The sequence below is a fragment of the Nomascus leucogenys genome, chromosome 3 (assembly GCF_006542625.1).
Source record: "Nomascus leucogenys isolate Asia chromosome 3, Asia_NLE_v1, whole genome shotgun sequence".
Taxonomy (NCBI): Eukaryota; Metazoa; Chordata; class Mammalia; order Primates; family Hylobatidae; genus Nomascus; species Nomascus leucogenys.
The window spans coordinates 115,243,255-115,266,792 of NC_044383.1; the positions used below are offsets into that span (position 1 = coordinate 115,243,255).

Below are 23,538 nucleotides of genomic sequence, written 5' to 3' on the forward strand. Positions count from 1 at the left end.
TGAAACATCTTTCCAGATAATTAGTTTTATGAAATTCTCAAGACTGACACCCCAAAGCGTCTTTAATCTATAATAAACACAGGAGTACAGGGAAGTTCACCTCCACTTTGTTTACATTTCTATGGGCAAACGTGCTGACTTTCCAGTGAGATGTGAGGAATTTAAGTGCCCTTACTGCAGCCTTGGGAATAGAAACAGGATCATCAACAACCTCCACTCCTGCCATCCTCACCCTTGCGTGAGCAAGGCCTATTTAGAGAGGGAGAAAGAAAAAGACCTTATATTACTTAGAAAATGAGAAGCAAAGATTTTAGACAAGAACCAATGACTGGGAACCAAAACGCAATGAGGGCTTGGCAGCCCAGGAGGAGTGGCTGCTGTTGTGAGACACGTGGAGCTGAAATGGGAGAGATGAGAAACTGTGAGCTTTGAGGATTGTAAGAAGGAAGGGAGCTGCAACAAAGGTCACAGGTCTGTGGGGCTGCCATGCCTCCTATTTTCCATCTCTAATCTCCCTTTTGATTTTCACAATTGGTCCTGTTCTCATATGTCTGGAGTGAAAGTAAGGGAAGATCTGTGGTTTTTTAGTAGGAAGGAGTTTCATGTGCCATCACCTCCTTCCTTGCCATTATTGTAAAGATTCCTCCACTAGAGTTAGTGATGATGGCAACAGACAAATGCTGGATGAGAGGTTTGAGTTATCGCTCATATTATTAAATAGTGATAGAAAATTGGCAAGTTAAAGACTGGCTGCAAAAAGCTTCTGTAATGGCCAAGGGAAAACTTCCCTTTTGCCCTCTGGGGTTTGCTGAAAAATCAACTGAAAAAATTTAGCTTGGTAGGTGAAAGGCATACAAAATGTATTTTAACATGCATAGCATGGAAGAATCACAGGAGGATTATTACCCAATAACCCAAGAGGCATAGATGTAGATATACCCTTCTTCACAGGGGAGGGGAGATGGGGAAAATATGGCAATTTGGAAAATAGTGAATGATTTTTAGGGGAAGAACATACAATGGCCTGGGACGAAGTCTGCTGGGCCCACAGAGCAGATAGTGGTTTGTAACAAAAGTCTGTTCAGGTGTGCTGACAGGCTTCAGTCTCTCTTCATGTGAAATGAGTTAAATTAATGAAAACTTAGCAAGAGGGCCAGAGGAAACTTCTTCCCGGTGGGATCAGACTGTAAGTAGATACGGGAGTATCAGAGTAAAACTTATTTCAGCATTTGCTGGTCTCCAACAGCCTTTAATTTAAAATAATCAGCATACCAGGATGCTATATTTTCAGGTATTGATTTCTGAGCCTCAATATCTCATAGAATGAATTTAACAGCATTTTATATTAAAACCAGATACATATTGGACTCGTATGTCTTAATAATAATGAATGTGTCAGAAGGGCGCGTGTTCAAGTATCTTTCAACCACAAGTCAGGATTTTATGTTTCTGTTAACAAGGTTGATGGCATACTAGAGCTGTCTCAGTTAGTTGTTGCTTTTTTGAGTGATTGACAAGTCAATTAGATTTTAATGTTATATCTTTACACTTAATTTCTGAGTCACCTTTAAAGTCGCCCATTTTGGTTGATGGCCAGAGTGCTGACCAGCTCATTCCCCTGCAGCCTAAGCATTTAAACATTTCCTGCTACCTTGTATGGTGCTATGAGACAGCTGTCATTGAAGATATTCTGTTGAGAATCTGGACTACTCTCCTTTTGTATTATTTTAATGTTTGATATCACATGATGATTGTTTTAACAGTTTTATTTTTTTAACTTTAAAGAAAAAGCTATGAATTAGTTATATGATCTTTTCTTCCTCCTTTCACATGATGCTGCTAACTCAATAGAGAGACACCCGATTACAAATGCTATTGATGGAAAGAACACTTGGTGGCAGAGTCCCAGTATTAAGAATGGAATCGAATACCATTATGTGACAATTACACTGGATTTACAGCAGGTATAGTTCCTCTTTTTTTTGTCATTTCCACTTTTGAAATTGCATTTTACATTTGCTATTTGTTTAGTTAGTGGTTTGTGAGTGAAAGGATACTCTTTCTTATCATTCTGTATTGTTTTCTTGATAAGATGAACAAAGGGTCCTATTCATATGGCATATTGTTATTTAAAAGTATTTGGCATTTAATTCTAAAGCACAACTCAAATGGAAGCATGTGAAGAGCTTAGAAATGAATTAGGTGCTAACTCTGTTTTAGCCAGCTGGACTTAATGATGAAAATATGGATCCATAAAATTTTACATAACAAAAATATAATAGTATCATTTTTAACTTTTAAAATAATACAGCGCTCCCACTGTGCTGATGGTGTGTGCACTTAAAGGTTCTTGGATAACAAGGCTCTTGAGCAAATTGCCTCTCATTACTGAGAGTTGAGAAAGCTGTGACAGTTGCTTTCAAATTAAACTTGGGTGACTAAATGAAGTAAACAAGCTTTGTAGTTACACAAAATTGATGCCAGAAGTTGTTCAAGTTTGTCTTGCATAGGCCTGGGTGCCTTCTATGCTTAATCTCTTTCTTCCTTCTCTTCACAATATTCAGGTCAGGCTGAAGTTATTAATCAGGAATTGCCAGCACCTCAAATTATTTAGACTTGCAATTAGGATGGAAAGTGGACAAATGCCACATTCCATCCTATTTGTATGCCTAAATAATGTTCAGGGGTGATGGTCAGGATAGTTAATGACAGACACCATACACTGTAAAGGTCATGGTTTTTATAAGTTGTCACTGTGTGGGGAAGCCCCAGCCAGTGGGCTAGATCAGCACAAGACATTTTCTTAATGGATGCCATTTGCCACCAGCATGAATACAATCTCCCTCCTCCAGTGTCTAGGTTCATTTTGGTGAGGGCTGCATATATTCAAGAGCCACAAAAAGCTGGCTGGAGCAAACAAGCTGGCAGGTTACACAGTAGACCTGCCTTCCACCCATATGGGCCTCCTCGGGGTATGAGGAACTGGTGGCAGCAGGGGCTCAGTGCTGCAGCTTATATCACCAACTGGCATGGACTTATTTCTACCCTCACTAGTATACAGCAGCTGAATGTCAGTCCTGAGTTAATAATATTTCTCAGGAAGTCTCAGAGCACTATCAGAGAATGGCAGGGCAAGCTACCACACTGATCAATCATGCTTTGGGAAAATTAATCCTGTGCATGAATCCCTTAGGGATCTTAGCCTTAAAATGGACTGCATACCACTCCTGATAAATATAACTTGGTACTTTATTGGTCACAAGAGCTCTCCCCCTTCATGTGATCATTGAAAGTCTAGTCTCCCAATCAAGAGTGAGTCTGCTGTGCATTGACTCAGGTCATCTCCAGGGACAGGCAATCAATAAATAGGGATGCTTTATTGTTCTGGTTTACTCTCCATTTATTCTTTTAGATTGCACATAGAACAATGGAGTCGATTATTAATATAATTTGCACAAATCACTTATACTACTCTTTGAGCTCAACAGTAATATTATTTACCTGTTATCAAACATGGCAGCATTTTTCTCCTCCTAATTTACAACTAGATAGTGTAACCACAAGTTTTTACTAAATCGTTTCTAACTTGCCTATTTCTATCAATTCAGCAAGTCAAAGAGTTTACCTGAAAGCCTATTTTTCAGTGATGTCATTGATATTTTCCTAAATTTGCTTTGCATACTCACTCATCCATTCCCACACAGTATCTTAAGAATTATGTGGATTTGTCTTTCTGTTTTCTCTTCCTCCCATTTAGTTTAATGGAGGTAAGATGAGTGAATATGCCAAGACATATTTTATGCTTCATTCATCATAACAAAGTGCCAGAATTCTGTATATAACCTAGGTGTACTTGACTCCAAAGTCTGAAATTCACCAAGTGGAATTGGTACAGAGGATATGTGTTCAAATTGTCCCATATTCCAGGATGGTGTCCATCCATATCCTTATTTATTCCAGCTTTCTATTTCCTGAAAATCAACCTACTGTGTGTGTAAAAGAAGAGGAATTCAAGTAATCTATAAGATGTAATAAATCCTTATTTCTACTTGACCGGAGATTTTAATTTAGTCATTTATTTAATGATGTGAAAAGTTAAACACGTTTTGTAATCAAGTTTTGTGATGCAGCTTCTCAGACAAGAAAGAGCTTCAGACTTCTCATTTGGCCTCAGGCTTTGGAATAACAAGCTGTGAGCCATGTTTATAATACTTATTCAGCTATGGATGGTATATTGTACTGCATTGGCAACAGAGAAAATGTGGACATTCTTATTATGTAACTCCTCACAATAATCCTGAATAAGCCAGCTAATATTAATATTCCTATTGCATAGTTGAAGAACACTGTGCTTTAGAAAACTTCAGTGAGTTGGCCTTCTTTCTAAAGCTTATTATGGGCAGGGCTGGGACAACATGAATAGTCTGAATCCAGACCCAAAGTACACTAGTCTTTTCTAATGGGGATCTGAAGACATAATCGTAGGAAGCTCAGGACAATTTTTATTATATATTTTCAGGGGCTCCAAATATAGTTCAGGTTCAAGAAATATTGCATTATCTTTTCCTGGCTTCTATGGGATAATATAGCCAACCACCTGTTTTGTTATAAAGCAGGGGACTAGAACTCTCATTTTCTAGTATACTCTAGTGTGCCTCTAAAATGGCAAAGCTTCTGTCTTTTCTACCTACAGCATGAAGGATGAATAGGTTATTCGAAATAAGATGAGTGATTATCCAGCTGGGAGTAAAGGGCAGTAAAGTTATAATGAATAGGTAAATATCACTAAATGTTTGTTTGTCATTGATTCAGCAAGAGGCTTGATCAGTTATTAGTTCTTCTTTTGTATAAATCTCAACAAGTGCCAGTATTGTTGTTGATAAATGCTTGACTCCTCTGTGACACATTTTTATAAATTAGTATCTTAAACATAACAGAAACTATTGCATTTATTTGATTAAATCACTATAGATTACAGTGAGATTTTTTTTTTACATTTTAACATTCAAGATAAGTACTAGAAAAAATAATTTGTTTGGAAGAAAGTAGCTACTTATTTTATAAGTAGATTGTTCTTAGATACGTATTACTAAGAGGTTATTAACTTTTCTCATTATATTTACTCATAGCATATTTTGAGCAAGTGATTTAATCATGCTGTGCCTCAACTTCTGGATTAGCAGACTAAATATTACAATATCTTGGCAAGAAAATTAAAATAATGATAATGGCAATATAGCAACTAAATTCCATCTTACAATTACAGCTATTAAAAGGACCTAGAGTCAGCATGAACTTAAAGAAAAGCTTAACTGTTCCAGTGATGTGTGTAGAAAAACTCAATATAATCGTGAACAAAAATATACAACAACTTAAAGGAGATAGTAATAGGGACTCAAACATTAATAAGATGTCTAAAACATTCTATTTTAGTCTTTTTCCTACCAGATTTCACCAGAATATGTCATTATGTCTGATTTTATTTATTTCTTTTAAAATCTGGCCATTATCTCCATCGTGCCCTTTGATTTGTTTCAGAAGAAAGCTGATTGGCAGGTGGGGTAAAACAGAGGGGAAGCTTTTCAGTAGACTTTTCAAACATATATTGAGGTCATAGTCACTCCTGGCTAATCCAGGAATGCCATTAATTGGTTAAGCTCATGTCTTAACTAGGAGTTTTCTTCTCCTCAATAAGCAATTCCCTTCTCTTCCTGGTCTATCCCTCAAAACTAAGAATGCATTTACCAAACAAGATTATCTTACAGCTACAGAGATCACACTCCACATATTCTTAACCTAAATATTTTATTCACTGACCTTGCAGAGAAAAATTTGGTTGGACAAGTTAACAGTTTTAACTGGAAGTTATGTTTTAGGAGGAGGATAAACTAGTATTTCTATGCAAATATTACTATACTTTTAGAATCCATGTGAATAGTATAAAATGATTTTTTTCTAAAGCCTAGAATCATTGATGTAATGGTTAAACATTTCTGCAATAATAAAACATAAAATATATGGAAATACTTCATATATTCAAGTTTTAACAGTCATTTAAACATATTAAAGGTGATCCAATTTTCAGTCTTGAAGGAAGGACATTCTTCTTTCATATCAATTCTTTCCTCATGCTCTTCTTACTGATTCCTGATTACTGATTAAAGGATGTGTTGTACAAGGAGGGAATTTTGGAAAATTCACAAATACATGGAAATTAAACAACATACTCCCCAACCAACCAATGGATAAAGAAAAAATTAAAAGAGAAATTTAAAAATAACTTGACACAAATGAGAATGGACACACTAACACTGATAAGAGGAAGCAAAAGCAATTCTAAGAAGAAAGGCTACAGTAATAAATACCTACATCAAAAAGAAGAAAGATCTAAAATTAACAACCTAAGGTTACACTTCAAGAAACCAAAAAAAAATGAAGAAAAGAAAAAAGAAAGAACAAACTAGGCCTAGAAGTAGCAGAAAGAGGGAAATAATAAAGGTCTGGGTAGAAATAAATGAAATAGAGACTAGGGAAACAATGGAAGAGATTAGCAAAACTGTCACTTGGGTTTTGGAAAAGATAAGCTAAATTGACAAAACTTTAGCTAAACTTTCTAAGAAAAAAAGATCAGAATTGAAAGAGGAGACATTACTACTGATACTTCAGAAATGCAAAGGATCATAAGTGACTACTCTCAACAATTATATGCCAACAAACTGGATAACCTAGAAAAAATGGACAAATTCCTAGACACATAACCTACCAACACTGAATCATGAAGAAATAGATAACATGAGCAGATCAATGAAGAGTAAGGAGATTGAATCAGAAATAAGAAAGACCCTGTCCAAGAAAAGCCCAGAACCTGATGGTTTTACTGCTGAATTCTACCAAACATTTAAGGAACTAATACCAATCCTTCTCAAAATCCTCCAAATAAGTGAAGATGAGGGAATACTTCCACACTTATTTTATGAGGCCAGCCATTAGCCTGATACCAAAGCCAAAGACACTACAAGAACATTACAGATCAATATTTTTGATGAACATAGATGCAAAACTCCTCAACAAAATATTAACAAACCAAATTCAACAGCACATTAAAAGGATCATTCACTGTGATCAAGTGGGATGACTCCCAGGGGTGCCATGGTTTAACCTTTGCAAATCTATAAATGTGATATCTTACATTAGTAGAATGAAGGACAAAAATCATATGATCATCTCAATAGATGCAGAAAAAGCATTTAACAAAATTCAACATTCTTTAATGATAAAAGTTGTCAACAAATTAGCTGTAGAAGGAATGTACGTCAACATAATAAAGACTGTATATGACAAATCCTCAGCTAACATCATACTCAATGGTGAAAAGCTGAAAGATTTTTCTCTAAGATCAGGAATAAGACAAGGATATCCACTTACACCACTTCTATTTGGCATAATACTGGAAGACCTAGCCAGAAAAATCAGGCAAGAAAAGAAATGAAATTGGCATCAAAATTGAAAAAGAAAAAGGTAATGTGTCTCTTTTTGCAGATGACATAATCTTATATATAGAAAATTCTGACTTCACCAAAATAACTGTTAGAACTAATAAACAAATTCTGTAAATTAGCAGGATACAAAATCAACATACAAAAATTAGCAACATTTCCATACACTAACAAGAAACTATCTTAAAAAAAATCAGTAAAATAATCCCATTCACCATAGCTAAAAGAAAAATAAAAAACTTGGTAATAAATTTAAGCAAGAGGATTGCTATGATTTGGCTCTGTGTCCCCACCCAAATTTCATCTTGAATTGTACTCCAATAATTCCCATGTGTTGTGGGAGGGACCTGGTGGGAGACGACTGAATCACGGGAGTGTTTTCCCCCATGCTGTTCTCGTGATAGTGAAAAGTCTCACGAGATCTGGTAGTTTTATCAGGGATTTCCGCTTTTGCATTTTCCTCATTCTCTCTTTGCCAGCTGCCATCCGTGTAAGACAGGACTCCTCCTTGCCTTCCACCATGATTGTGAGGCTTCCCCAACCACATGGAACTATAAGTCCAATTAAACCGCTTTCTTTTGTAAATTACCCAGTCTCAGGTATGTCTTTATCAGCAGTGTAAAAACAGACTAATACAGAGATGAAAGACTGGTACACTGAAAACCGTAAAACAGTGATGAAAGAAATTGAAGACACAAATAAATGGGAAAACATCTTGTGTTCATAGGTTGGAATAACTAATATTATTAAAATGTCCATACTACTCAATGTGATCCATAGATTCATTGCAATTCTTATCAAAATTCCAATGACATTTTTCACAGAAATAAAAATAAATCCTAAATATTTTATGGAACCACAAAAGGTGCCGAATAGCCAAAGCAATCTTGAGCAAAAAGAACAAAGCTGGAAGCATCACACTATCTGACTTTAAAATATACTACAAAGCTGTAGTAATCAAAACATTATGCTGCTAACTTAAAAACAGATACATAGACCAACAGAACAGAATAAGAGCCCAGAAATAAATCTAAGCATTTATGGTCAGTTTATTTTTGACAAAGATGCCAAGAACACACAATGGGATTGAACTGTCTCTCCAATGAAGGGTGTTGGGAGCAGTAGATGTCCACATGCAGAAGAATGAATATAGACCCTTGTCTCACACCATATAAAAAATCCATTCAAATTCTAAATGAATTAAAGACTGAAACTGTAAAACTACTGAAAGAAAACACAGGGGAAAAGTTTCATAACATTGGTCTGGGCAATGATTTTTTAAAGATATAAACCCCAAAGCACAGGAAACACAATAAAAAATAGACAAATGAGATTACATTAAACTGAAACACATCTGGATAACCAGGGAAACAATCAACATGGCTGCTCTTCAAATCACTGAATTTGTTTTGTCGGTACTATTTGGGTCACTGCTAAATTGGTGAATACAAAACTAACACAGAAGAGATTATAATATACATGTTGAAAATGTAGATTATACCTTACCTGGATATACCTTAAGTACAACAGAATATAATTAAAATCACAGTTCTTTACCTGCTTTAGTTGTATATATATTTTTAAGATCATTTGTTCAGTATCACAAGTAGAATCTGTGGTTAATTAGAAAATATATTTTCCCTTTAAATGAGTTTGTGCTGACTTTTAAAATCATTAATAAAGGTGACAGCCAGCTTTGGTGTCTATATAGAAGAAAATGTTAATCCTAATTGGTTTCCATTTGTCTACCCTTTGGTCTGCTTTCAACATAGCAGTCACAGCAATCTCATTAGTACAGATCACATAACACTTTCCACTAAAAGTGGAAATCTTATTAGTACAGATCACACAATGCTTTCCGCTAAAAGTCTCTACTGGTTTTCCATCACATTCAGTGGGAAAAGCACAATGACCTACAAGGCCTTAAGGACCTTTTCCTCACCTCTTTTCATCTCTGGCCTCATCTGATCTCTCTTCCTCAGTTGCCCAGCTGGTCGTCCCACTATGTCTTGAACACTCACACCTGCCTCAGGGCCTTTGCACTTGATATTTCTTATGTCTAGAATTATTTTCTGCAATTTCAATGTAGCCTGTTTCCTCACCTCCTTTTGGTTTTTATTCAAGTGTTACCTTCTCACCAAGGACCTCCTTGACACTCTATTTAAAATTGCAGCCCCCAGCCTGTCCACTTCCTAAACCACTTTCCTGCTTTATTTTTCTCCATAAAATATATCACCATCTAACTTACTATGTACATTTTACTGTTTAGTTGAATATTTATCTTTCTAAATGCAATTTTTATGTGTGTGGAGCTATTTGTTGTTGTAATCATTGCTTTCTAAGCACTTAGAATAGTGCCCAACATATAGGAAGCATTCAATGCATTCGTATTAAGTTAATAAATGATTGAATGAATAACTAGTACAAACCACCAATCCATAATTTAAGAATCTTATTGAATCTGAGAATTAAAGGATTAAGTGATTTCACTGTGCTTCTTATGATAAAACACACTGCACTTTTTCTAATTTATGAAATTTCCTTTAAGGTTGAATGGCATTGTTTTAGTCTGTTTGTGCTATTATAACAAAGTACCAGATGAGGTGGCTTATAAACTGCAGCAATTTATTTCTCAAAGTTCTGGAGGCTTGATGTCCAAGATCAAAGCACTGGCAGATTCGATGTCTGGTGAGGGTCTGCTTCCTGGTTCATAGATGTCCTTCTTCTTGCTATAGCCTCACATGGCAGGAGGGGCAAATAAGCTTTCTGGGATTTCATTTATAAGGGTACTAATTCCATTTTTGGGGGCTCTGTCCTCATGACCTAATTACCTCCCCAATCCCCATCACCTAATACCATCACATTAGGGGTTAGGATTTCAACATATGAATTTTAGGGGAACAGAAACATTCAGTCTATAGAAAACATGAAGTAAATTTTCTTCCAGTTCCTACGCATGTTCTTACTCTGCTTTTAAGCATATTCTAAATTTCAGTCATATCTGTCACTATATGACTTTACCACACTTACAGCTTTATTTGAGAAAAGAGATGTTAATTATTTTAACTCTTCTTTTGTAACAGAAGTCTGGGGCTGTCATTTTTTGTTTTTTGCTTGACATTTTATTTTTTCCTCATAGAACAAAAGTTAGTATAAAAGAAAGGGAAAAAAGGCCATACAGTGATGCTGTTTAAACAAGAGTGTAAATATAGGATGTGTATTTTGATCTAAAATGTTGATAAACCAAATTCTAGCAATATCATGAAAATGTAAACATTTTGGAAACCCAGATCCTGTTTCAAATAGAGTCAAGATGACTGCCCTAGAAAATGCTTCTTGAAGTCATGGAATAAATTAGATGATTGTTTATTTAAAAACAGGAACAATAATACATAGAGAGGAGATCTGTTAAAAAATCTGTGAGGAAAGAGCTGTTAAAATGTTGAAACCACATGAATTCTGTTATGGAAAGTCTGAACAAGACTTTCTAAAATAGATTGAATGTGGGCAGTTTTCACAGCTGCCTGATGACTTCCACACACAAAACATCCACATTTCATCCTTTTGGTGGAATACTGTGTATTTTCCAATTTTATTGTTGGAGTTTAAATTTTTACTTACATATTATGCTTACGTATATCGTATTTGTTATATATATTATATATAACTAATATGCAATTATATTATTATTTAGAAATAAGGAATTAAAAACAATTATATTATTTATTTTTAAATAAGGAATTACAAAATAAGGAAGAGACCATATTTATTATAGATCTTGAAACTGCGACTAAAAACCCCATGCACAGAGAAAATTCTTGAGTCAAATGGCTTCACTGGTGAATAGAAGTCAGAATGCCGGTTATTGTTACAAGGAGAGGGAAGATAATGACTGGGAGAGGGTATGAGGAAAGTTTCATTTCTTATTTTTTATTATATATATAATTGTACAATAATAATGTGTTAGTACATAGAACTAATATAATTGTAAATAAGTATGTTTATATTATATAATAAAATATAATATACAAATATATATATTGTATAATATATAATTACATACACTATAATAAAATATAAATAATATTGTATAATATATAATTATATTAATTATATGTACTGTTAGCTATATGTATTTATAAGTACCTATATATAAGATTTTTTCTAGAAATTGACTACATATTTGAATTGTGAGAAAGCATGTATGTTTTGATTCATAGATAAGATATGTTTCCAATATTACCCGAATCTCTAAAATACAAATATGGCAAAAAAGGCTGGAGTGAGACTAAGGAGAAAGGAGGAGGTGTCATTGTGCCCAGATTCCATTTCTTTACCTATGACTTATGCGTTAGTACATTTACCTTAGGTAACTTGTCCCACTTTTATGCTCTTCAATTTGGTCATGTGTAAAATGGAGCCAATAGGCCCATTGCCTTATTATGAGGGATATTATAAGGATAAAGTGATGTGATATAGGCAAAGAGCATAGCACACTGCTGCACTTAAGGTGATACTCAGAAAATACTACTTTTGGTTTTCCACATTGAAAATAATGGTGAATGGAGAATAAATGGGCTAGAGTTGTAATGGAAAAAATGGAAAATAACAAAACAAAAGCTCAAACATTACTGGATATTTAAATGATACCTACCAGGTTCCCTTTGTATATCACCTAAGAACATTATTTTACTCAATATATTTTTAGTACTTTATGGACATTAATATTTCTATGGAGAAAGCTTAAAAAGTGTCACTTGCGCATTGAAACTCTTTTGTAACAGCTTCTTTACTCTTCTGTTGTTGTTATATCCTCCAGATTACTTAAATTTTTAACCAAGAAGTAACCTTACTTATTACTAGTATGCTCTTTACTTAAAAGCTTTTCTGATTGATATTATTTTAATTATATCAATCTTGTTTTGTTATTATTTACAGTTTTTAATTCTTTTAATAATTTCAACCTTTCTGCAACTTTCCATTTTAGATATGTCTCATTAATAGCATGTAGTGAAGTTTTGATGTTTTGTCTAGTTTGGCAGTGTTGATCTTTTAATGAAACATGCATTTTCAGTGGATCTGTGTGTATCTAAGTGAAGCATGTACACAGAAAAGGTGACAAATAAGTCTGATAGAATTTTCGCTAAAGGAACCTTCCCAAGTAACTACTACTCAGACAAAGATAACCAGCAACCCAGAAACTTCCCTCATGCCTTTTCCAATCACTATCTTGCCTTCTCCCCTAATAGTAACCAGTATTCTGACTTCTATTCACCAGTGAAGCCATTTGATCTAGGAGTTTTTTCTGTGCATGGGTTTTAGTCACAGATTCCATATCCATAATAAATGTGGGACTCACTGGAGTTTTCATTTCTTATATTTTCAGTTTAGTTGAGTTGGGCTTTTCAAGAAATTGGTCCACTTCCCTAATTTTTCAAATACATCGACATGAATTGTTAGTGATATATCATTATCATCTTTTAATTTACAAAGATCTGTAGTGATGCCCTTTTTTTATTCCAGATATTGTTGTGTAACCTTTGTTTTTCCTTTACAACTTTAATAGGTCTTCATAATTTCATTAGTCTTTTCAAATAGCCAGTCTTGGGCTTGATTGATTTTCTCTATCGTGAAATTGTTATATTGTATTGAATCCTGCTCTTATATGTCTTGATTTTTACTTCTAGTTATTTTTTTTATTTTAGTTTACTACATTTTCTTAGCTTCTTGAAATGGATGACTATGTTATGAATATTTCAGTTCTTCTTTCCTAATGTATTTATTAAAGCCTACAGTTTGCCTCTACATAGGGCTTTAGTTGCATCCTACAAGTTTGATATATTGTATTTTTCATTATCATTTATTTTAAAATATATTCTAATTTTCATAGTAAATTTTTTTGTGGCCTCTGAGTTATATAGAAGTGAAGTGCTTAATTTCTGAACTATTGAGTGTTTTTCTAATCTTTTTGTTTTTGTTGTTATTCCTTTCCTCACTACTATGGTCAGTATATTTTCACTTCTTTGAGACTAAACTTTTTGAGACTGTTTTCATCCAACATACGGCAGTGACTTGAAAATAATGTGGACCAGTTGCCCTGGCTCACTCCTGTAATCCCAGCACTTTGGGAGGCCAAGGCAGGCGGATGGCTTGAGCCCAGAAGTTCAAGACCAGCATGGGCAATGTGGCAAAACCTCATCTCTACCAAAAAAAAACAAAACGAAAAACACAAAAACAAATTAGCCGGGTGTGTGCCTGTAGTCCCAGCTATTCTGGAATCTGAGGTGGGAGAATCACTTGAACCCAGGAGGTAGAGGTTGTGGTGAGCCGAGATTACGCCACAGCACTCCAGCCTGGGTGACAGAGCTGGACTTCAGACCCTGTCTCAAAAAAAGCAAACAGGCCGGGCGCGGTGGCTCACGCCTGTAATCCCAGCACTTTGGGAGGCCGAGGCGGGTGGATCACGAGGTCAGGAGATCGAGACCACGGTGAAACCCCGTCTCTACTAAAAATACAAAAAATTAGCTGGGCGCGGTGGCGGGCGCCTGTAGTCCCAGCTACTCCGGAGGCTGAGGCAGGAGAATGGCGTGAACCCGCGAGGCGGAGCTTGCAGTGAGCAGAGATTGCGCCACTGCACTCCAGCCTGGGCGACAGAGCAAGACTCTGTCTCAAAAAAAAAAAAAAAAAAAAAGCAAACAAAAGAATGCCGATTCTATAGTTGCTGGTTGCAGTACTACAAATATATCAGTGAGTTATATTTATATATATTGAGACTTTTTAATTGGAGACATACAAATTTAGGATTAATAAATTTAATAATTTAAATTTTGTATTAACTCTTTTGTATTAAATTTTGTATTAACCATTTTTTAATACTACTGCCAGCAGTACTTCTATCTTTAGAGCGTACTTTTGTATGTAGATTCACTAGCTTCCTTTTTTTTTCTGTGTTTCCATGATATAGGTTTTCTCATATGTTGGGTGTACTTATATTTAAGGTGTATCTTCTGTGAGCAGCATAAATTTGAATTGTTTATTTAACTAACAATCTTTTCCTTTAAATTGGATACTTAATTCATTAACATTTGGTGTTACTATACTGATACATGGGTTCAAATTACGATATTCTCATCTGTTTTCTGTTTATCTTTTGTTAATTTTTCTTCCTCATAACTTTCTTACTTTTGGAATACTAAAGGTTTTTCCCTATTTAATTATTCCATTTCTTCTTTCATTAGCTTGTCTTCTATGAAGTCTTTTATTACTCATACTAATTACCATAAATGTGGTAACCTGCATCCTTCATATATCAGAACTTTGTAATATTTTACCTCAGTCCCACCTCCCCATCAGATTTAATTCTATAGTTCTCATATGTTTAATTCTATTATATATTAAACTCCATAGAAAGTAATTGTTACCATCATAAACATGCAGTATTCATCTAGTTTTAAACACCTTTAAGTTTTTTGTTTATTTTTTGTTAGTATACTTTATTTATTTCTGTTAGTATACTTCCATCAAGAAAGTATCCTGTTTCTTTTCTGCCTTTTTTAAATGAAGGCCCGCTAGTGATAAATCTCTCATCTTTTGTTTGTTTGTTTTTTCACTTTTCTTTACTTTTGAGACTTATTTTCCACTGAGTATAAAGTAGAATTTCTTGCCTGGTTGGAATTTTGTTTTGTTTTGTTTTGTTTCCAGCACTCTAAATATATCCTATCATTATTACTCGGTTTTCATTATTTCTATCACGAAGTAAGTGGAAAGTCTTATTGCTGGTTCTTAGAAACAAGATCATTTTTCCTTTCACTCCACTGAAGGCTCTTTTTTTTAATTTTGCCTTCGGTGTTCAGGGGTTTACCACAATGTACTTAGGAAGGATTTTATTTGTATAAATACTGCTTGGGATTCAAAAGCTTCTAGATTCTGTGGATTAATGTCTTTCACCTATTTGGGAAAATTCTTAGCCGATATTTTCTCGAATGTTGTTCCCGTCCATTCTTTCTCTTCACTCTCCCTGAGACCTCAGTCACATCCCTGCTAGACTGTTTGCCGTGCTCATTATGTATTCTATAGCTTCTTTTCATTTGTCTTCTCTTCTTTTGAGGTTTCTCAGTCTGTACATTTTCTGGGTGACCTGTTGTTTGGTGTAAATAATCCTTTTTTTCTGCTAGATTCAATCTTCTATTACATACATTTACTGGATTCTTAATTTTTGTATTTTTATTTTTTAGTTTTAGAATGTCCATTTGATACTTAAAAAAATTAGATTCCAAATACCTCTCCACTTAGTCATCTGGAACATATTAAAAACAGTTATTTTAAATTATATGTCTGATAACTCTAACGTTGGAAACAACTGGGAGTCTGTTTCTATTGTCTTTTCATGCGTTCATGTTTTACTGTTTTATGACAAGCTTGGTAGTTTTTGATTAAATAATGTATGTGTCTGAAAATGCATAAAAATTCTGGAAGATGTTATTTTTCTCTTAAGATGATTTATTTTCATTCTGTTAGCATAGAGGCAACTTGCTTTGATTCAGTCAGCAACTTAAATGTTTTGTAGCTTAGTTAGAGATTCTGATGGTTGTTTCTAGTTTACCCTTAGTTCTAGAAACCCCGACTTGTTTACCACACTCTTTCCTTCTTGGCTGACTCTGAACTCCAAAGTTTGTCTTCCCAACTCTGTGAGACTTCCCAAGGATCTTCTTAGTTTTTCACTTCTCATGAGTTCATTTTTGCATGATGTTTATCTTCTCGCTCCTTCACCACTTAGAAATTGGCAAATCTCTTGAAGGCAAAAGCTGTGAAGAATGTAAGTCTCATATCTCTATGAATTATAGTCCCTCACATCCTAGCTGACTTCATAGCCCTGAATTCTAATGTTTATCTTCTTATCCTGTGAGATTGCTGAACACGCTAAGATGTAGCTTTCTCTATGACCTCCTATTCAACTGTCAGCAAATCAGTAAAAGTAGCCTGAGAGGAAAATGGCTAACTTACCTTAATTTGCTTCCCTTTACTTAAGTCTGGCTGCCTTGGTTGCTTGCTGATGCCTTCAAACAGCTGTTTTTAGTATTTTATCCAGCTTTTATGGTTGCTGTCTTTGAGAGAAAATGGAAAGGGAAAAGTATTTATTTTATTTACAGTTTTAAAAACAAAAATCAGCATATTATCTGATAAAATTGTTATTGCTTTTTGTGAATTTAAGGAACATTCTGAACTATTGCTTCAATATTAAAACAGTAACTATTGGAATATTTTGATGGATTATGAAGAAAGAATATATAAAATTGGGATCATGTGGAAAATCTGGTATGCATGAAATTGGCATATAAAGTAGGCCTAAACAAAGTAGGTGCTATTGTTAGTAAGAAGCATCATGCCCCTTATGGCATATCTGCCCTGAATAATACGTAAAGAAAATAATTTAACAACAATGCATTTGAAAAATATTTATTGAGCAACTACTATTTTTTAAGCAGTGTTCTAAGCCTGTAGGTCTGCCCATGAGGGAGACAGGAGTCCTTGCATTCCAGGGTTTTCAAGTAAACAATTTAGAATAGTGCAAGTTCATGAAAAAAAAAAACAACAGCATAAGATTATAGACGGTGATGAAAGAGGTAATTTACATGTACGTTCTATGTATACATTTTTGAGGAAGTAGTATTTGAGCTGAGAATTAAAAACCAGAAAATACCAGTCATAGAAAAATCTGGGTAAAGTTTATTACCAGCAGGAATAAATGTGGGGTGCTGAGGAAAGGAAAGAAGGCCAGTGTGGCTGGAACCTAGTGATCAAGAGCAAAGGTGGCATGAGATGCTGTCACGGAGGTCTCCAGCTCTTCTTAGCTCCTGAAGGGAGTAGTCAGTGATGATAAAGAGTTTATATTGCATTCTGGGTATAATGAGAAACCTACAGTGGTATTTAAGCAGGTGTACCATGATTTCCTTTATCTCATTAGAAGTACCATTCTGCTAAATGGAGAATGATTATAGTGAGATAAGTGTGAAAACTAGGTGGCAGTCAGGAAACCGTAGTACTTTTTTATCAAAGAGATGGTAACTTGGACTAGGGTGGTAGTAGGAGAGAGAAATGGCAGGCTGAGATTTATGTGGAGTTCGGCATCACCCGACTTGATGGTGGAACAAATGTGGAGAGTGGGGCCGAAATGTTCACTCCTAGGAGTTTGGCCTGAAGAAATTTTCCTGAAATAGTATGGATTGAAGGAGGAGCAGAATGGAGATACTGGGTGGCAATTAAGGGTCTGTTTTAACATGTTATGTTTGAAACACTCGAGTGGTGCCGGGCATGGTGGCTCACTCCTGTAAGCCCAGCACTTTGGGAGGTTGAGGTGGGAGGATTGCTTAAGCCCAGGTATTTGAGACTAGCAACCAGCCCGGGCAACAAAGTGAGACCCCCATCTCTACAAAAAAAATCAAAAAATTAGCCAGGCATAGTAGTCCCAGCTACTCAGGAGGTTGAGGGAGGAGAATCACTTGGGTCCAGGAGGTCAAGGCTGCAGTGAGCCATATTCACATCACTGCACTCCAGCCTGGGAGACAGAGCAAGACCCTGTCTCAAAACAAAACAAAAAAATTATACAAGTGGAAATATTAAAGGGATAATTGGATTTATCAGTCTGGAGTTGAGTGATATGCATTGGGAAAGAGACTGTACTTAACAGTAAAGGCCTGTTTATGATCATTTAGAAAGCAAGTATAGAGATAAAAAGAGGGCCTATAATTGAATCCTAGGCACTGCAAATTTAAAGGTGGTAAGATCAAATACATCAAGAAAGAGGGACTCTTCAGCTATGGCAATGCAGGTGCTGTGAGGTACAAATTAAACCACTCAGGTCTTGGAAATACCTAAACATAGAGGGAAAAAACACCTAAATTGTAATGAGTATATATATATTAGAGAATCTTTAGTAAGAGGTGAATGGCTCCAAATACAGATTTAATTTGGAAGCTACCACCCTAGTAATACCTACTGGTGTTCACTTTACTTATGTAAACACACAAATGTTGACTATGTAATTTTTCAATTAAGGAAATAGCCAATAAAATTGTGTGGAAAAAAGATAGTGGTAGCAGATAATAACATCTTTTACTTACTAAAGAGATTGTGTCTAAATATTAAAAGTAATACATTCCCTTGTCAAAACACATCATTTTTGTTTGTTTTCACAAATATTTTAATGTGGATTTTGAGTCAAATTTTCTTTAGGAAGGTCATGGTAGATTAATGTCAAATTAGCTGAAACAATAAACACAACAAAAAGAAAAATCAGCCTTGTAATACAGTACAACTAAGGAGATCAGTTTTAAACACTAATGAGGAGTTGCCTCTCGGCACTGGGTCATTATGATTATACAAATATAGTAAGTTAGGTTCAGGTTAGAAAGCAAAGCTGAATAATCTTCAAAAGGCACAGTAAATAGTCAATTTAGTTGTCTACCTTCATAGTATTTACTATTTCCATACTAAAAGCTTACAGTGTGGGCTGGAATATATGATATTCACATAATAATATTTAAATTGAATTTCATCTTTTTGCGTCTTCATTATCCTTACCTCCACCCTCCTCAATGAATTCATCTCACATGATAAGCTTTTCCATCCATCATTGTGAAGAATAATTTATTTACTTAATGATTCTGGAAATAGGGGAATATTTATAAAATGAAATACAAAAATTAAGAAATGGAGTGGGCAAGTAAAAAGACGTTTTCCCACTGATTTTAGAATATACTCAAGAAAATTAACCTAGTGACAAAATAGATTTAACTTATAAGCTAATTCATAAATTAATTGCAAAATTTATCATAGTACACATAACTGAGATCTTGCAGATTTTTTTGTAAATAGATAACATCCTGTTACAATTAACAGATCTCCATCAGCTGCATTCGATTTCAAGTTGCCCTGCTGTCATTGTATACATGCACATAGATAAATATGTATATGTAGTGCAACACAGATGAGAAGATATAAAGTTGTTTTATTTTGTTTGAATATGTAATATAGAGAACCCTATGTAATGTATAGCACCTTATATATCTTTCTTTTAAGAGAACCTCATAGGATTTCCAAATTCTTCACTGAAATAGCTCCTACTTCTTATATTACCTTTTGATATGTCAGAAAGATTCCTTTTCTGGAAGCTGTTGTTCTCATCCACATCATTGCACAGACTGACAATCAAGACACTGTTTCTCACTTTCTTTAAAACTAAATCAGGATTTGGGGGAGTGGAGGGATGACTAGGCAGAGCAAAAGGATTTTTAAGGCAGCGAAAATACTCTGTGGGATACTATAATGATGGGTACATGTCCAAACCCACAGGATGTGCAAGGCCAAGAGTGAAGCCTAATGTAAACTATAGGCTTTGGGTAATTTTGATGTGTCAATGTCGTTTCATCAGTCATTACAAATGTACTACTCTATTGGGGGATAGTGATAATAGGGGAGGTTATACGTTTATGGGGGCAGTGAGTGTATGGGAAATCTCTGTATTTTTTTTTCTTTTTTGAGACAAAGTCTCGCTGTGTCGCTCAGACTGGAGTGCAGTGGCACAATCTCGGCTCACTGCAGCCTCCGCCTCCAGCATTCAAGTGATTCTCCTGCCTCAGCTTCCTGAGTACCTGGGACTACAGGTGCGCGCCACCATACCCAGCTAATTTTTGTGTTTTTAGTAGAGACAAGATTTCACCGTGTTGCCCAGGCTGGTCTCAAACTCCTGACCTTACGTGATCTGCCCACCTCAGCCTCCCAAAATGCTAGGATGACAGGTATGAGCCACTGCACCTGGCCAAAATCTCTGTATCTTCCTTTCAATTTTGCTTTGAACCTAAAATTCTCCCTAAAAAATAAAATATTAAAAAATAAAAGAAACCCTGTGTACCCTACTGACTCTTTGTCAAAGATTATCTATTTTTTTTCTCAACTCATGCAATGTTTAACACTTTGGACCACATTATCGCTTATGGTTAGCCTCTTATAATATGCTATGGCTATTTTTTAAAAAGTCATGGTAAAATGACATAACAAACAGCTTTTTATCTTAGCCACTTTTAAGTGTACATTGTTGTGCAACCATCATCACCATTCAGCTCTACAATGCTTTTCATCTTGTAAAACTTGAAATACTGCACCCATTAAATAATAACTCCCCATTCTCTCCCCTCAGCCCCTGGCAAACACTATTCTACCTTCTGTCTCTATAAATTTGATCATTCTAGGCATATAAGTGGAACCACACAGTATTTGTCCTTTTGTGACTGGCTTATTTCATTCAACATAATGTCTTCAAGATTCTTTCATGTTGTAGCATGTATCAGAATTTCCTTCATTTTTAAGGCTGAATAATATTCCAATGTGTATGTATAAGTAGACTCACACACACGTTCATATATGGTACATTTTTTATCCATTAATCCATCGATGAACACAGGTTAATTCCACCTTCTGGCTATTGTTATTAATGCTATGAACATGGGCATGTGGGCTTCAATCTTTAAGGTTTCAGTTACTCATGGTAAACTGAAGTCTGAAAATATTACATACAAAAACAATTTTAAGAGAGAGAGAGAGAGGCTACATTCACATAACTTTTATTATATTGTTCTATTCTATTTTTTATTAGTTATTGCTAAATCTCTTACGGTGCCTATTTTATAAATTAAACTTTATCAAAGATGTGTATGTATAGAAAAATACATTGTGTGTAAGGGCTTCACGCATTGAATGAGGGTCTTAGGATGTATCCCCTGAGGATAAGGAGGAACTACTATAATTCTACTGTTAATTTTTTGAGGAACCACCATATTGTTTTCCATAGTGGCTGCACAATTTTACATTCCCATCGGCCATACACGAGGATTCTAATTTCTCCACACCCTTGCCAACACTTTTTTTTCTGTTTTTTTTGTTTTTTTTTTCTTTTTAAATAGTTAGCATCAAATGAGTGTGAAGTGGTAGCGGTTCATATTTTCAGTCATCGTTTTCCAATATTTCTTGAGACAATTTTGAAATATTGTAAGAGATACAAAATAACTTTGATGTTGGAAAGAATAGCAGTGAAGAATGCCCATGTAAAATTTGAGACTCTTGAAAAATGACAGATACAACATTGCATTAAAGGAAATTAAATCCTGGACAATTTTGCTTAGCTTGTAAGTACATATACAACACATATACAAATACATGTGCCTATAAGTACATATAAAATATATCCTTTCTAAATTAGGCTATATTGTCAGATACCTGAGAAAATTATTATCTTTATAGCCTCTGTGATATGTCGCCAATGCAAGGCCCATGATAACTCAAAAAGAGTCAGTTAGTAAATGAACTCTTTTATTATTTGGATAAATTACAGATTTTATAATATAAATGTAACTTATGAATGCTTGTGTCTGGAATTACAATAGACACATTTTTATCTCCAGGGAGTTACTACTGGCACTTTTTGAAATCCTGTTTTGTCCTAGACACTGGACAAAATATTTTAAATTATCTTATAGAACTTTTCAACTCCGTAAGAAAGTTACTATTATAATTAGAACATTTTGTATCACAGAAATTAAACAACTTCCTCAAAATGACACAGTTAGAAAACAATAGAGCACAAGCTAAATCCAGTTCTTTCTGATGTCAAAGCTTGCCCTGTATACTCCAGATGACCTGAACCTTAGAGCAACTAAAAGCATCAGGGTCTCTCTGATGTATAATTGTGAGAATCTCACTAAAAACAAAACTAAATTACTACAGAAGAGTCTTAGGATTTAAAACTCTAAAAAGTGAAACTTAGGATTTACCAAAAATGTTTCTAACTTCTCAAATACATGTATGGATATAACCTGAAGTGCTGGGTTGACTACTAAAATGTCCATATGAACTTACAAATTTACAAGAAAAAAATCAAACTACCCCATCAAAAAGTGGGCGAAGGATGTGAACAGACACTTCTCAAAAGAAGACATTTGTACAGCGAACAGACACATGAAAAAATGCTCATCATCACTGGCCATCAGAGAAATGCAAATCAAAACCACAATGAGATACCATCTCACACCAGTTAGAATGGCCATCATTAAAAAGTCAGGAAACAACAGGTGCTGGAGAGGATGTGGAGAAATAGGAACACTTTTACACTGTTGGTGGGACTGTAAACTAGTTCATCCATTGTGGAAGACAGTGTGGCAGCGATTCCTCAGGAATCTGGAAATAGAAATACCATTTGACTCAGCGATCCCATTACTGGGTATATACCCAAAGGATTATAAATCATGCTGCTATAAAGACACATGCACACGTATGTTTATTGTGGCACTATTCACAATAGCAAAGACTTGGAACCAACCCAAATGTCCATCAATGATAGACTGGATTAAGAAAATGTGGCACATATACACCATGGAATACTATGCAGCCATAAGAAAGGATGAGTTCATGTCCTTTGTAGGGACATGGATGAAGCTGGAAACCATCATTCTGAGCAAACTATCACAAGGACAAAAAATCAAACACTGCATGTTCTCACTCATAGGTGGGAACTGAACAATGAGAACACTTGGACACAGGGTGGGTAACATCACACACCGGGGCCTGTCTTGGGGTGGGGGGAGTGGGGAGGGATAGCATTAGGAGATATACCTAATGTAAATGACGAGTTAATGGGTGCAGCACACCAACATGACACATGTATACATATGTAACAAACCTGCACGTTGTGCACATGTATCCTGTAACTTAAAGCATAATAATAAAAAAAGAAACAAAAACAATGAAATGTCCGTATGTTTTCTTGATTTTTTCCAAATGTTTTGAAGAAAGTTATTGTATTATTAAATGCTATTCATTGGTCAATTTAAGTAATCTTCTTTTAAGAAATCATTCAGAAATTGTGGGTCCTTGATCATAATTCTTTTTGGGTAATTTCAATTGCAATAGGCTAAACACTGTGCTGGAAGATTTGAGAAAGATTATCATTGATCCATTTTGTCAAAATCATTTCCGGAAGTTTAAGCCCTTT

At 35.0% G+C, this 23,538-nt stretch overlaps 1 protein-coding gene across 1 annotated transcript in view; it reads left to right on the plus strand.

Moving 5' to 3' along the window:
- Window positions 1–23,538, plus strand: part of LAMA2 (laminin subunit alpha 2) — a 630,974-nt gene that overhangs the window by 168,986 nt on the left and 438,450 nt on the right. Inside the window, exon 3 of the mRNA XM_030809663.1 lies at window positions 1,852–1,964. Within this exon, the coding sequence (XP_030665523.1) occupies window positions 1,852–1,964 (113 nt within the window). The remainder of the gene's footprint in view (window positions 1–1,851; window positions 1,965–23,538) is intronic.